Here is a 14,212-nt window from a genome sequence, read left to right as displayed (position 1 = left end):
GTATTCTTTGTCCTCCAAACACGACGAGTTGAGTTTATACCACAAAGTTCTACTTTGGTTTCATCTGACCACATGACATTCTCCCAATCCTCTGCTGTATCATCCATGTGCTCTCTGGCAAACTTCAGACGGGCCTGGACATGCACTGGCTTCAGCAGCGGAACACGTCTGGCACTGCGGGATTTGATTCCCTGCCGTTGTAGTGTGTTACTGATGGTGACCTTTGTTACTTTGGTCCCAGCTCTCTGCAGGTCATTCACCAGGTCCCCCCGTGTGGTTCTGGGATCTTTGCTCACCGTTCTCATGATCATTTTGACCCCACGGGATGAGATCTTGCGTGGAGCCCCAGATCGAGGGAGATTATCAGTGGTCTTGTATGTCTTCCATTTTCTGATGATTGCTCCCACAGTTGATTTTTTCACACCAAGCTGCTTGCCTATTGTAGATTCACTCTTCCCAGTCTGGTGCAGGTCTACAATACTTTTCCTGGTGTCCTTCGAAAGCTCTTTGGTCTTGGCCATGGCGGAGTTTGGAGTCTGACTGTTTGAGGCTGTGGACAGGTGTCTTTTATACAGATGATGAGTTCAAACAGGTGCCATTCATACAGGTAACGAGTGGGGGACAGAAAAGCGTCTTACAGAAGACGTCACAGGTCTGTGAGAGCCAGAGATTTTCCATGTTTGAGGTGACCAAATACTTATTTTCCACCCTGATTTACGAATAAATTCTTTACAAATCCTACCATGTGGATTCATGGATTTTTTTTTCACATTCTGTCTCTCACAGTTGAAGTGTACCTCTGGTGCAAATTACTGACCTCTGTCATCATTTTAAGTGGGGGAACTTGCACAATCGGTGGCTGACTAAATACTTTTTTGCCCCACTGTATGACCCTGAAGGTAAGCGAGTCATGGACTAAAGTAAAACAGTATGTTGGATGTGCCATGCAATGCTCAATTACATGGGTGGGAGCTAGTGTGTTAGCTCAGTTAGCTCGTTAACGTGTTGGCCGTCTAGCCCCATGCACGGGGTGATCGGCGGTAGCTCGTTAACGGAGATTTGCCGTGTTGTGGCGTTAAGGTCATTTCAACGAGATTAACCTGAAAGCACTAGTGGGAACACAACGAATATGACTGCACATTTACGCCGACATTATCCTAGTGCAAGGACAAAGATGAGCGATTCCTCAATCAGATACAGGGCTCGCAATATTGCTAGCCGGACGTCCTGGGGCTAGCGATTTTTTCAGTCGGGCTACCAAAATCTATCTCTGCCCTGCCCGTCGGGCTATTGTAGGAAGGAAAAATATATGTCAATGATTTTGCATTCTTTCAGAAATGTAGCTGGGTAATTATGTCATTGTCATCGGTGAGCCACTGTCAATATGTGACATATTGACATCGTGTTTGAATTTGCGCTTGTTTTTTTGCTTTCACTTTGCAATCACGCGAACTGCGTATAGAGAGCGACAGCACTGATTGGTGAGTGATGATAATTTGCGCACCAATTCCTCTGACATCGTCTTATCAATCGTTAGCTTACTATGCAAACATGACAAGTGAAATCTCCCGCAGCTTAAACATGTGAGAGGTTGATCGCGCAGAGAATCGCTGAGCTTATGTGAGTGTGTGTGTAAAAGCAGCAGGATATATATTTCAGTTCTGCTGAGCCAAATAAGACAGGTCAGGGTGAAGAAGTGACAGCCAAAGAAAAGCTTACCACAAAACGGAGAAGTTATGACAAATCAGACTATAAGGCAAAAAGAAAGTGCAGCTTTATGGTTTCATGGACAAAAGAATTTCTGTGGCTGCGATATGATGAGCTATATAACCAGGGGTGCACATAAGTGGTGCGCATTCGCTGTCAAAATAAAAAACACGCACAAGGGTTAGGGTTAAATTTAAAAACGGTACTTTTGAGTTAAAATATATATTTATAATTTTAATAAATGACAAATTAAAAAGGCATGAACATTTTTTTGTATCGAAAAAATATCGAACCGTGACACCAAAGTATCGAACCGAACCGAACCGTGAATTTTGTGTATCGTTGCACCCCTAATATATATATATATATATATATATATATATATATATATATATATATATATATATATATATATATATATATATATATATATATATAGAGAGAGAGAGAGAGAGAGAGAGAGAGAGAGATAGATAGATAGATATATCCATATAATGATGCAGTGCTACACACATTCATATTTGCATGTTATTGTGTTCAGAGAGGCTGCTTTTTATTTTTATTTCCTCATTGCTGTGCACATTTTTTTTATAACCGACTTCAAGGTAAAACTTGGACTCAGATGCTGTTGAACCTGTTTTCTGGAACAGAGTCTTGAAGGAACCAAAAGCAAACTTTTATTTATGTGCCAGTATTTGGAGATAAATGTCTCACTGATTCTGATCCATCCGTGTCGGTTAATTCTGCCAGTTGGATTTTTGTTTACAGGGGGATGAAGATGCTGCTGGTGTTGCTGCTCCTCATCAACAGTAAGATACACACTTTAAATACTGTTTAAATGCCGATTGTGTGTAAAACTTATGGAGCTGTATTACAAACAAGTAACTTGAATAGTGAGGAAAGAAGCTTTGTTTGTAAAAATATGAAAGACTGTAGTCAAAGGTTGTGCTTTTCCATCATTGAGACGCTGAACAACATCCTAAAATAGTTTTACACTAAATCCCTTTGTTTGTACGGTGGTTCAGTCCTCGTCTTACAAACAGGCGTTCATTGCAGTCACCGTACAAGTCTGTAGGCACTGAGAGCCAAGGATGAACATTTCTGACATACCTCTGCAGGAGTGCCAACTACTCACTGTGTGTGTGTGTGTGTGTGTGTGTGTGTGTGTGTGTGTGTGTGTGTGTGTGTGTGTGTGTGTATACATGGTGTAGACTTGTTTAAACTGATTCTACTACGGTGGTTATCCTCAGGCGGAGTGGCTGAGCAGCCTGCAGTTTATTCATATTGAGTGTCATGTACAAGAAGGTACAGTGTTGTGTGTAACAGTAACAGGAAAACATCACAGTATAAAAGATGAAGATAAAGGCTGAACTGACAGCTGTTCCACTGCTGTCACATTAAGGACCTGCATCAGAATAATTTTTGTAATGTTGCTTTACTGGAACAGCAGTTATTAAACTTGTCACAAGATAACGCTCCAACATATTCACAGGCACATTAAGTGGTGAAGGAAACACTTGTATGTACAATAAATGTATCTACAACATCTGTGTCAAACCAGCTTACTATTGTGTTGTCAAGAGTCAACGTTTCAATATTCAAACACATGTCTTGGGTTTCTTAAATTAATTTGTCACCTGAGGTATCTGAGACAAACCCACAGCATGCGGTTAATTTCTATGTCTGTTTATGTGTCTTCAGTTTCCCAGCATGCCCTGGCTGTGGTGGTGGAGGTGAATGAGGGGGAAAGATCTGTCCTGCTGCCCTGTCAATACTCAGGTATTACACCCGAGGACCCCACAATGATGTGGATGCGCAATGATCTTCATCCCAACTCTGTCCACCTACAGCGAGAAGGAAGAGATGACCTTAGAGGGCAAAACCAGCGTTACAGCAGGCGCACATCAATGAGGCGTGATGCTCTGCACACTTTAGACTTCAGCCTCACTCTGAGAAAACCACAACTGACCGACAGCGGCAACTACACCTGCTCCATCAGTTTTGGAAGAGAAGAGCTGACACTGACAGTTATACAGCTACAGGTCAAAGGTCAGCAAGAAACACCAACACCTGCTCTTTATACAGCTCAGGAGTCAGTACTGTGGACAGATCAGACGTTAAACAGGTTAGATTGATTTGGTTAAAAGTTGCCATTGTTGTGTTTAAATTTGTCTTAAACACAACAATGACATGCAGTTTTCTTAAACTGCATGTTTAGATATTTTTCTGTTTCTACCATACATGTACGATGGTGGAGGAGGTTTAGCCATTAGTGTTTAACTGCAGGCACATAAGATTGTCTCACCTGCACCGGTATATGAGAGATCGTTAAAGGGGTTAAACCGTATACAGGAGGGGTGAGATGACTCAGATGCTCGGATGAGCATGCACACACACACACAGTCCCTTTAACCTTTATGACACACCATATGGGTTTTACAATGGGGTTGTGTGTTGACTGAATAAAGGCTGCAAGGGGACGCTGGTTCTTTGGCGTTGTGTGGGATCAGGTGAGATCCCAGACAACTGATCCGACCGGCTTCCCTTGCAAGTTAAAACCCATCAATCTCTGGTTGTCTTGCTTCGTTCATGGGGATAAGTCTCTGAATCAGTGAGGCCTGTGAGCGCAGGCCTAACAAAGAGTGTTTTGGCAATTCTGTTATAAACGAAGACCAACATTTTAGATCTAAGCTCCATGGAAGCCACAACTAAGGTACGATTTTAGCTTGAATAAAGCGATATTGATTCATTAAATCCTGAATTGATTTTTAAATATAAATGTATTTTGCCAGGAACACCTGAATCTCAGGTTAAAGCTCACAAAACTATTTTAACAACCACCAAACACAAAACACCAAATGAGAGCAGGTACATTGATTCCACACAAACACCTAAACACAAAGCACAGACCATTTCACTCGACGGCACATACACAGACACGCCATCAGGACTAAAAGGCGAGATCTCACTGATTCTGAAGCTGCAGGTTTTGTCACTCTCTGACCAAAATTTACTGAACCAGCAGCAAAAGTAGATCAAAACTAAGCTTCACATTTGATAAACATCGTCTTTAATTCCCTCTTACTTTTGCCGTTTTACTTCCACCACAATAGAATCACACTTCCTGGATGGCTCTCTGTCAGTCACTTAATATGTTGATTCATGGTTTTCTTTCATTTTTGATCTACTGCAAAATATTATAAGGTAATATAAAAAGCTAGGCAAAAAGATTTTTCTGTGTTTTATTTTCACTTTGACACAAAGGCATCCGCTGTGATGCGCACACCTCTGAAGTCTCACAAGTGTCAGCTTTGTTTTTATATATAGATATAAAAATATGGAAATGTACTGATAAATGATCAGAATTATAAGATTTCTCACTGTCTGAGTCAAAATTGAACTGAATCGAGGATCAAATCAAATTGAGACCTTATGAATCAGAATCTAAACGATTATAGAAATCGACACCCATCCCTAGCCACAATAGCAGAGTGGACTGATTCTTATATAACGCTTTTCTACTCTCCCGGAGTACTCAAAGCGCTCTATACAACATGCCTCATTCACCCACTCATACAAGCACTTCTAAACTCAAGTGCAAACTAAACTACATTCACACACATTCATATTCCGATGAATGCATCCGAGGGCAACTTGGGGTTAGTATCTTGCCCAAGGATGTTTGGCATGCAGACTGGGGAAGCCAAGGATCAAACCACCAACCTTCCGATCAGTAGCTGATCTGCTCTACCACCTGAGCCACAGCCACCCCCCCGAGGATACATAAATACATAATATTTTATATTTTCTGATGACCGTATTTAGTTGTCAAAACTGTGTAACACTCTTCAGAAATGTTGAGGTTTTTCACCACTTGCTGAAGCCTTTTCTAGTAAATACTGGCTCCCAGTGAAACTCAAGAATTCATTTAGTAAAGACAAGCTAACAAGTGCTGAGTTCTTTGGTACACTGTATTTAACCAGCTTTTGTTAAAACTTGTCTGGAATGTGGGATGCTTCCAAACAGCAGGTTACGGTTACACTGGGTCTGCTTGAGGATGTCCTGCTGTCATCAGCAATGTTAGCTTCCTTGGTGGGTGGAAGTCCCTTTGATTCCGTTGACTATAATATTTTATTTAATGCTTAAGATGCTGGCTGGTATCTCTGGTTCAGCACAGTAGGAGGAAGGTTCCTCCTACTCGTCTAGAAAGACTTTTTGTCTCAGGGTAAGCAAACCCTCCTCTGACACTGCTGCTCTAATCTGTGGGGTAGTGCAAGGCTCAATTCTGGGTCCATTATTTTAATTTGATATCCTTTATTTAGCTGATGTCATTAAATGATATCAATTCTATGCTGATGACACCCAACTGTGTCTGTCTTTTAAGCCTCGACAGCTGGATAGACTATCCTCCACAGTCCACTCTGTGTCCCTGATAACTGCTCTCTACTAATAAACTTTTTTTTTATATTCACACAAGACTCAGACTATGACTACAGCTTCTCCATAAATGCTTTTAAGAATCAGTCAAAGGATTTCTGTCCAGTGTTTGTAATCTTTCTGTATTTGATTCTTGACTTACAGCGGGGAAAATAAGTATTTGACACATCAGCATTTTATCAGTAAGGGGATTTCCAAGTGGACTATTGACACAACATTTCCACCAGATGTTGCCATCAAGCCAAATATTGAAGTCATACAATCAAATCAGAACATATAAGTATACAAGTTAAACCATAATAAATAAAGTGAAATGACACAGGGAATAAGTATTGAACACACTTTATTCAATACTTTGTAGAAAAGCCTTTGTTGGTGATTACAGCTTCTAGACGCCTCTTGTATGGATAGACCAGTCGTCTGCATTGCTCAGGAGTGATTCTGGCCCATTCTTCCACACAAACGGTCTTTAAATCTTGAAGGTTCCTTGGGCCTCTTTTATGAACTTTAATCTTCAGTTCTCTCCATAGATTTTCTATGGGATTTAGGTCAGGTGATTGACTGGGCCATTCAAGCAACTTGATTTTCTTTCTTTGAAACCACTTCATTGTTTCCTTGGCCTTGTGTTTGGGATCATTGTCTTGCTGAAATGTCCACCCTCTTTTCATTTTTAGCTTCCTGGTAGATGGCAGCAGATTTTTATCCAGAATGTCCCGGTACATCTCTCCATTCATCCTGCCTTCAATAATATGAAGTCTGCCAGTACCCCTTGCTGAAAAGCAGCCCCAAACCATGATGCTTCCACCCCCAAACTTGACTGTTGGTATGGTGTTCTTGGGGTGGTGAGCAGTGCCATTTCTTCTCCAAACATGGTGTGTAGAATGACTGCCAAAAAGTTCAATTTTGCTTTCATCTGACCATACTATAGTCGTCCAATAATCCACAGGCTTCTCCAAATGCTGTTGCGCAAATTTTAACCGAGCCTTGACATGCTTTTTGTTCAGCAATGGAGTCTTGCGTGGTGAGCGTGCATGGATGCCATGGCGGTTCAGTGCATTGCTTATAGTTTTCTTTGAAACAACAGTACCTGCTGATGCAAGGTCTTCCTGAAGTTCTGTCCGAGTGGTTCTTGGCTCTTGGAGAACCCTCCTGATTATTCTTTGGACTCCTCGGACAGGGATCTTGCGTGGAGCACCTGATCGTGGCAGGTTTATGGTGAACTGATGCACTTTCCATTTCCGGATAATGGCCCCCACAGTGCTCACAGGAACATTCAGCATTCTGGAAATGCACCTATAACCATTCCCATCAAAATGCTTTTCAACGATAAGATTACGAAGATCTTGAGAGAGTTCTTTGCTTTTACCCATCATGAAGTCTTTCCTGTGTGCCTTCTGGGTAATGAGGAGCCTTTATAGGCCATCAATTAGGACTAAAGCAGCTGATATCAATTAGTACTGATAGGGGACAGGATTTCTCTATCAATACTGACAGGTTTCAGGTGATCTCCTGGCTTTCTATGTCATTTTGCCCCTTGTTATCTCCATGTATTCAATACTTATTCCCTGTGTCATTTCACTTTATTTATTGTGGTTTAACTTGTATACTTATATGTTCTGATTTGTTTGTATGACGTCAATATTTGGCTTGATGGCAACATCTGGTGGAAATGTTGTGTCAATGGTCCACTTGGAAATCCCCTTACTGATAAAAATGCTGATGTGTCAAATACTTATTTTCCCCGCTGTATATGTAAAATCTCTTTGACGTTCCTTTAAGATAAGATAAGATAACCTTTATTAGTCCCACACGTGGGAAATTTGTTTTGTCACAGCAGGAAGTGGACAGTGCAAAAGTTATGAGGCAAAAATTAGAATACAATAAGAATAAATACAGTACACAGCTGTACAGAATAGAATAAAATAAAATACTATATACAGTAGAATAAAATAGAATAAAAATATACAATAAGATAAAAATAGAATACGAATGCTATATACAACTGAGTAAAAATACAACGATGCCAGAAAAGATTATTGCACTTAGTATTATTGCACATGTGTGGATGTGTGTGTTTGTTCAGTTAAAGTCTTTGTTGTGGAGTCTGACAGCAGTGGGGAGGAAAGACCTGCGAAATCTCTCCGTCCCACACCGTGGGTGCCGCAGTCTCCCACTGAAGGAGCTGCTCAGTGCTGTCACAGTCTGCTGCATGGGGTGGGAGACGTTGTCCAACAGGGATGACAGCTTAGCCGCCATTCTCCTGTCACTCACCACCTCCACTGGGTCCAGAGGGCATCCTAGAACAGAGCTGGCCCTTCGGATCACCCTGTTCAGTCTCTTCCTGTCCCCAGCAGAGATGCTGCCGCCCCAGCAGACCACACCATAAAAGATAGCAGAAGCCACCACAGAGTCATAGAAGGTCTTCAGGAGTGGGCCCTCCACTCCAAATGACCTGAGTCTCCGCAGCAGGTACAGCCTGCTCTGCCCTTTCCTGTAGAGGGCGTCTGAGTTATGAGTCCAGTCCAGAACATTTCTAAATTCTAATAGTCTCCTGTACGTAAATGCATAAATGTATTCATGCATTTGTGTCATTGTGGTGGATTACTGTAATGTCTAGTTTACAAGCTTAGAAAAAAAGCTTTATTTATATCTCTAAGTGATACAAAATGCTGCAGCCAGGCTCCCAATGCATTGTAGCAAGCAACAGTGAAGCGCTTTTTATTTATCTGCTTTACAGTTGATTTTATAATTAGATATAAAATTCTCATCCAGTGGAGCCCCGCCTTACGAAGACCCCATTTAACGAAGAATTCAAGTTACGAAGGCTCTTAATGGCAGTATTTCTGCCCATGGTACGGCAAAATGCCCGCATAACGAAATCCGCTGGCAGAGACCAGAATTCCCACAATGCCTTCCGAATCATGTGATAACCCCTTGGCTTTTGTACTTGCGTTTTGCTGTTCCATATGAAAGACGTATCGTTGTTGCAGTGCGCTATTTCGTGTGCTTCTCATATGCAATTAGCCTACCGTTCATTCATAATGGGGCCGAAAAAACTTTCTGCAAGTGATTCGAGTGAAAAGAAGAAGCGTAAGGTGCTCTCGATGGAAACAAAGAGAGAAATTATTGACAAATATGAGCAAGGTCCTCCTCCACCAAGAACTTTGTCTTCAGCCAGCATCGCCTCACTCAAAAGGCGATGGAAAAAGGTGCTCCGACTTAACGAAAATTTTGACTTACGAAAGACGCTCTGGAACGAATTTATTTCGTAAGTCGAGGTTCCACTGTACTTACATATAGACCACTAGATGGGCTAGATCAATTTAGTGCTTTGTATGTACATCCCCTTTGCTCTGTGGACTTTTTCTTTTCAGTAACAATTTCTTTTACAGGCTTTTGTTCCCTTATTCCAACGTTTTTTTTGCGATATCCTGCTGTCATCAAATTCAAAATGAGATTTCTGATCAGTCAAAAAATAAACAAACTGCAAAAAAAGAAAACATAGTTTAAAATACATTACATTTAAATTATAAAAACTTTTATAAGTGTCTAATATAAAGGTTTTGTGTGCATTAAACAATGTTTCCATGGCATCAAGGCTTTTTTAATGCTGGAAATGATCAAACGATGATTAAATTGTTAACGTTAAAGATCCAGTTTAGCTTTCAATGGGAAAAAAGAGGCCAAATGATGATGTATTACCACAGAGACATAGATTAGCAACACTAATGCTCATATCCCAGATGACTATTTCATATTGTGATTTATTGTCCTCTCAGACCAGCAGGTGGAGATGAAGGTGACTGAAGGCTTAGAGTCTATCATCCTGCCCTGCAAAACAAAACCTTACCTGCCTGAGGACAGCACAGTGGAGTGGACTCGCTCTGACCCAGAACTCATGATGGTCCATATGTATGCAAACGAAGGCGACCAACTTAATGACCAGGACGGCCTTTACAGAGACCGAACAACAGTGAATGAAGACCTGCTGAGAACTGGAGACCTCAGTCTGACCCTGAAAAACCCCACAAAGAGAGACAGTGGAGGATACATCTGCACCATCTACAGGGACAAAGACATCCTGAGACAGAAAGTAGAGCTGCAGGTCAAAGGTCAGAGATGTAGATAAAGGTCAGTGGTGCTGTAGATGTTGTCATAATATTATGATGATGTTTTAATATTATGGTCTATTATTGTTTTCTACACAGAGCCATTCCCATCTTGGGCCATAGCTCTCCCAATTATCCTGGTTGTTCTTGGGGTTTCTGGAGGTCTTTTATTTCATTTCCGGCACTATTTCATGTCAGGTGAGTGTCTCCTACTACACTACCCATAATGCCGATGGTTAGCAGGTGTCCTCTGGTGGCTCCTTGACTGCGGCTCACACAAACTTGTTCCAGAAGCTGAAAGAGTTGAGAGTTACAAACAGCTGATACAGAGAGCTGAAGAGAAACTTCCAGGTTTGTTCCAGAAGTCAGAAAACCTCCTTCAGACTCAGTCATTGATCAGTGAAACAGCTCCACAACATGACTTTACTAAACAGTGTGTGTGCTTCACTGCATTGATCTGACACAGAGGCTGCATGTGGACAAGCTGTTCTTCTTCTGTGGTGGTAAACAGCAGCTGACATGGAAACATGTGCTGACAGTAAATGTTGCAGCAGCTTCAGTAAATGTTCCTCCTTGAGTTGTGCTCAGTCATGTGGTGGAGAGCTTCAGATGTTCAGACACATGAGATCTTCATGGTTTCTGTGCTCATGTGTGTGAGACATGGCCGACTGTGGAGGCTCAGTCTGTCTGTTCTTCTTCATCCAACATGTCTGCAGCACTTTACAGGACGCTGCAGACTAGTTACCAAAGAACGAGTCAGGAACACATCAGGAACAAACTGAGACACAATCTGACTGAGACTAGAAGACAAGGAGGGGACAGGGAGGTCATGTGACCACCACAGCTGCTGCTGATGTCATCATGTTGTGCTTTGTCGTCCTCTCAGTTTACCAGGTGGTGGTGGATTCAGGGGTGGAGTCTGTCCAGCTGCCCTGCAAAGGCACACTTCACCTCCCCAAAGATGCTAAAGTGGAGTGGATGGACAACAATGACAGGAAGGTCCACGTGTATGTGAATGGCCCTGATGAACCTGAACAACAGGACGAGTTTTACACAGATCGAACGAAGATGAATGAAGGCCTGTTGAAAACTGGAGACTTCAGTCTGACCCTGAAATACCCCACGAACACAAACAGCTACACCTGCACCGTCTACAGCAGGGAGGGAAAGATCCTGCTGAAGAAACAAGTGGTGCTCACTGTTATAGGTCAGTCCTGTAGGTACAGGTCAGAGGTCAGAGGTCACTGTAAAAGCTCAGAGAATATGAACTGGGTTCACATCATCACATCATCCATGAGACTTTCATGAGTTTCTCATAATGTTGGTTTAGCATTTAGCTAGCACACTGCTAAAGTCAGTTCAAATATATCTATTTTGTTAGCACTCACATCTCAGTGAAAATAACTACATGCATGCTTTTTCCAGAACCGTTAAACTTTCCTCATAAACACACATGGAAATATCACAAATCTGGGTCATGAAACAAGGAGGGGAGGACCTGTTACCATCACTGCTTGTCATGTTCAAAATTTTTCAAGACTTTAGGAAAAATATCTGTCATTTAAAAACATTTAATTTGCTTCAGCAGTTGAAATTACAAGTTTACAGCGCTGTACCTTTGTGTGAACCATTGGTCTGCTTCACAGAAAGGATAATCTTGAAACGGGCTGTACAGATTATATACTGTGGCAATAACAAAGGATTATTAGGGCTATCTTCTCCGAGCACCAAATGTGGCAGTCTGCTGTGGATCCTCCTCATTCAGTCCGACCTTGCCTGGTGTCTGCTCCTTTGAGACAGAAAAGAAAAACATCTCCTTTAATTTTCTCAAAAATCCACAGTGCGCCTCGTAATAATATTATAATATATACACATTATAATAAAAGTTACCGTGAGGGTTCTGAATTCGGAAACAAATGCAATCGCATGGCAGGATGCTGTAAACGGACCAAACTTCAGTCAGGAGAACAACTGAAATAATCCATCCACAATACGAGGTTAGTCATTAATTTACTGCAACAACATAGGAATAGAACAGCTGTGAGAGAATTCAACATTCATTCATTCATTTATTTATTTATTTCACACTTGGTACAACAGATCAAACAAACCAACCACACTTTCTATCAATAAAGCACTACAACCATGTGTGAAAAGGAGCAGGAAGAAGAAAATATTCTTATTAAACCCTGCCCCCTATCTACATTCAAACTTATATTACAAGTGGGCACCAAAAATCAGGGAACAAACTAACATTAACATTTATCTCCGGTCCTAACCCAAACCAAACAACAAATTTACAATCAGAATATACCACTCCACATAATAACAAGGAGAAAATAAAAATAAAATAAATAAAACAAAAAATTATAATGGATCCATTTTCAATGAACTCCAATTTCATTCGCATTCTTCATATCGAGTTATCGTTTTAAGCATGTAACACTTTTTAAAACAATGTAAACTTATACAATTCTTTAAATTATAATGAATTGAGTTCCAATCGTATACCCCTAACCGTTGGACTCATTAATCTTTGTGTAGTCCTAGCTAACTGATGCTTAAAATACAATTTCCTTCTGCTATCTTCTCCCTCTGAACACATCAAAAATACTCTGTAACTTAAAGGGCAAAATATTATTTTTAGCCTTAAACATAATTAATAGTGTCCGTAATTTCACTAAATCTCCTAATTTTAATAATTTTGATTTTATAAATAATTTATTTGTATGTTCTCTATATTTAACATTATGAATCATTCGTATCACTTTCTTCTGTAATAAGTTTAGAGGTTTTATAGTATTCTCATATGTATTCCCCCAGACTTCAACACAGTAACTAAAATATGAGAAAAACAATGAAAAATATAAAATGTGCATTGTTTTATAATCTAATAAATCTCTTACATTTCCCAAAATACAAATGTTTTTAACCATCTTCTTTCTAATATACTCAATATTAGATTTCCAAATTTTCATCTACTATTACACCCAAAAAACGAAATTCAGTAACTCTTTCAATCAATTCTCCATCAATGGACATAATGACTTCATCCTCCTTTGCATGACTGCCAAATATCATGAATTTCGTTTTTGTCAGATTCAAAGATAATTTATTTACATCAAACCATTTTTTCTTTTTCTTTCTTTTTTTTTGCCTGTCCCATTTGGTTCTTTAGCCATCAGAATTGTTGTCTGAAGACCAACAAGGATACCCAATGGATTTACTTTGCCAAATGGATCATCGTGGCATTGCCGTATTGGTCCATTTGGTCGATCTTTGTTTTTATTATTTATTATATTTTATTTTCAGATGTTACAGACGGGACAGACATGAGTGAGGGATAGGAAAGGGAGAAAGAAAGAGGAAGGAAAGGAAAAACAGAAGGGGAGAGGGACAGTGAGAAAGGGGGGGAGAAAAAAAAAATCTCCTGGATCACCTGTTGAGAGAAAAATAGAAAACAAGCAAAAAAAACAAAGCAACATACTAAACACAACACCATCGCATTAATCTAGCTAAGTGTAAACAGCAGTAAATACTAAATATTCAATGTTGTTGTGCAGCACGCAGGACAGATGTGCTTCGAAGTAGTAGCCAAGAAAGGTGTAATTTGGGTCTACGAGCAGTGAACACCCGTGTGCATACCTGTGTGGATCAGCGCGCTTGTATTCCAAAGGTTTCTCCATGTAACGATCTGCTAGAGGGTGTGGGGGGGCCACAGCCCCGTCCTCCAGGGTATGAAGCAGGTATGGAGGAGATCAAAACTCCAGACATCCAGAGGCCCCCAGAACACAAGAGGCCATGGAAGACCAACAGAGGGGCAGCTGCGCCACTGTCCCGGAAAGAGCTGAGGAGAGTCCCAGATGAGGGCTCACTCAGCAGCCGCGGAGCAGAAGCCAGGGGGAGTTGCAGTGACGCGCCCGTGAGCTCCGCCGGCCCCCAGCTGTGCCTGAGTGACC

The 14,212-nt window shown here is 41.0% G+C and overlaps 1 protein-coding gene across 2 annotated transcripts in view; it reads left to right on the top strand.

Annotated features, from left to right (window-relative positions):
• The first annotated feature begins 878 nt into the window (after window positions 1-878).
• The window catches only part of LOC309703468 (uncharacterized protein), a 147,163-nt gene continuing 133,829 nt past the window's right edge, over window positions 879-14,212 (top strand). Inside the window, exons 1-6 of one of the 2 annotated variants that reach the window (XM_082528302.1) lie at window positions 879-899; window positions 2,458-2,516; window positions 3,409-3,756; window positions 9,924-10,256; window positions 10,353-10,451; window positions 11,140-11,460. In XM_082528302.1, the coding sequence (XP_082384428.1) occupies window positions 2,480-2,516; window positions 3,409-3,756; window positions 9,924-10,256; window positions 10,353-10,451; window positions 11,140-11,460 (1,138 nt within the window). In that variant the 5' untranslated portion in view covers window positions 879-899; window positions 2,458-2,479. Of the gene's footprint in view, window positions 900-2,357; window positions 2,517-3,408; window positions 3,757-9,923; window positions 10,257-10,352; window positions 10,452-11,139; window positions 11,461-14,212 lie in introns of those variants that run through there. The other variant, XM_082528303.1, reaches the window with a different exon arrangement.

This window comes from Aulonocara stuartgranti (assembly GCF_965226115.1).
Source record: "Aulonocara stuartgranti genome assembly, chromosome: 3".
In the NCBI taxonomy this organism is placed as follows: domain Eukaryota; kingdom Metazoa; phylum Chordata; class Actinopteri; order Cichliformes; family Cichlidae; genus Aulonocara; species Aulonocara stuartgranti.
The sequence above is the reverse complement of the archived record's forward strand: the minus strand, read 5'-3'. Positions and strand labels throughout refer to the sequence as shown.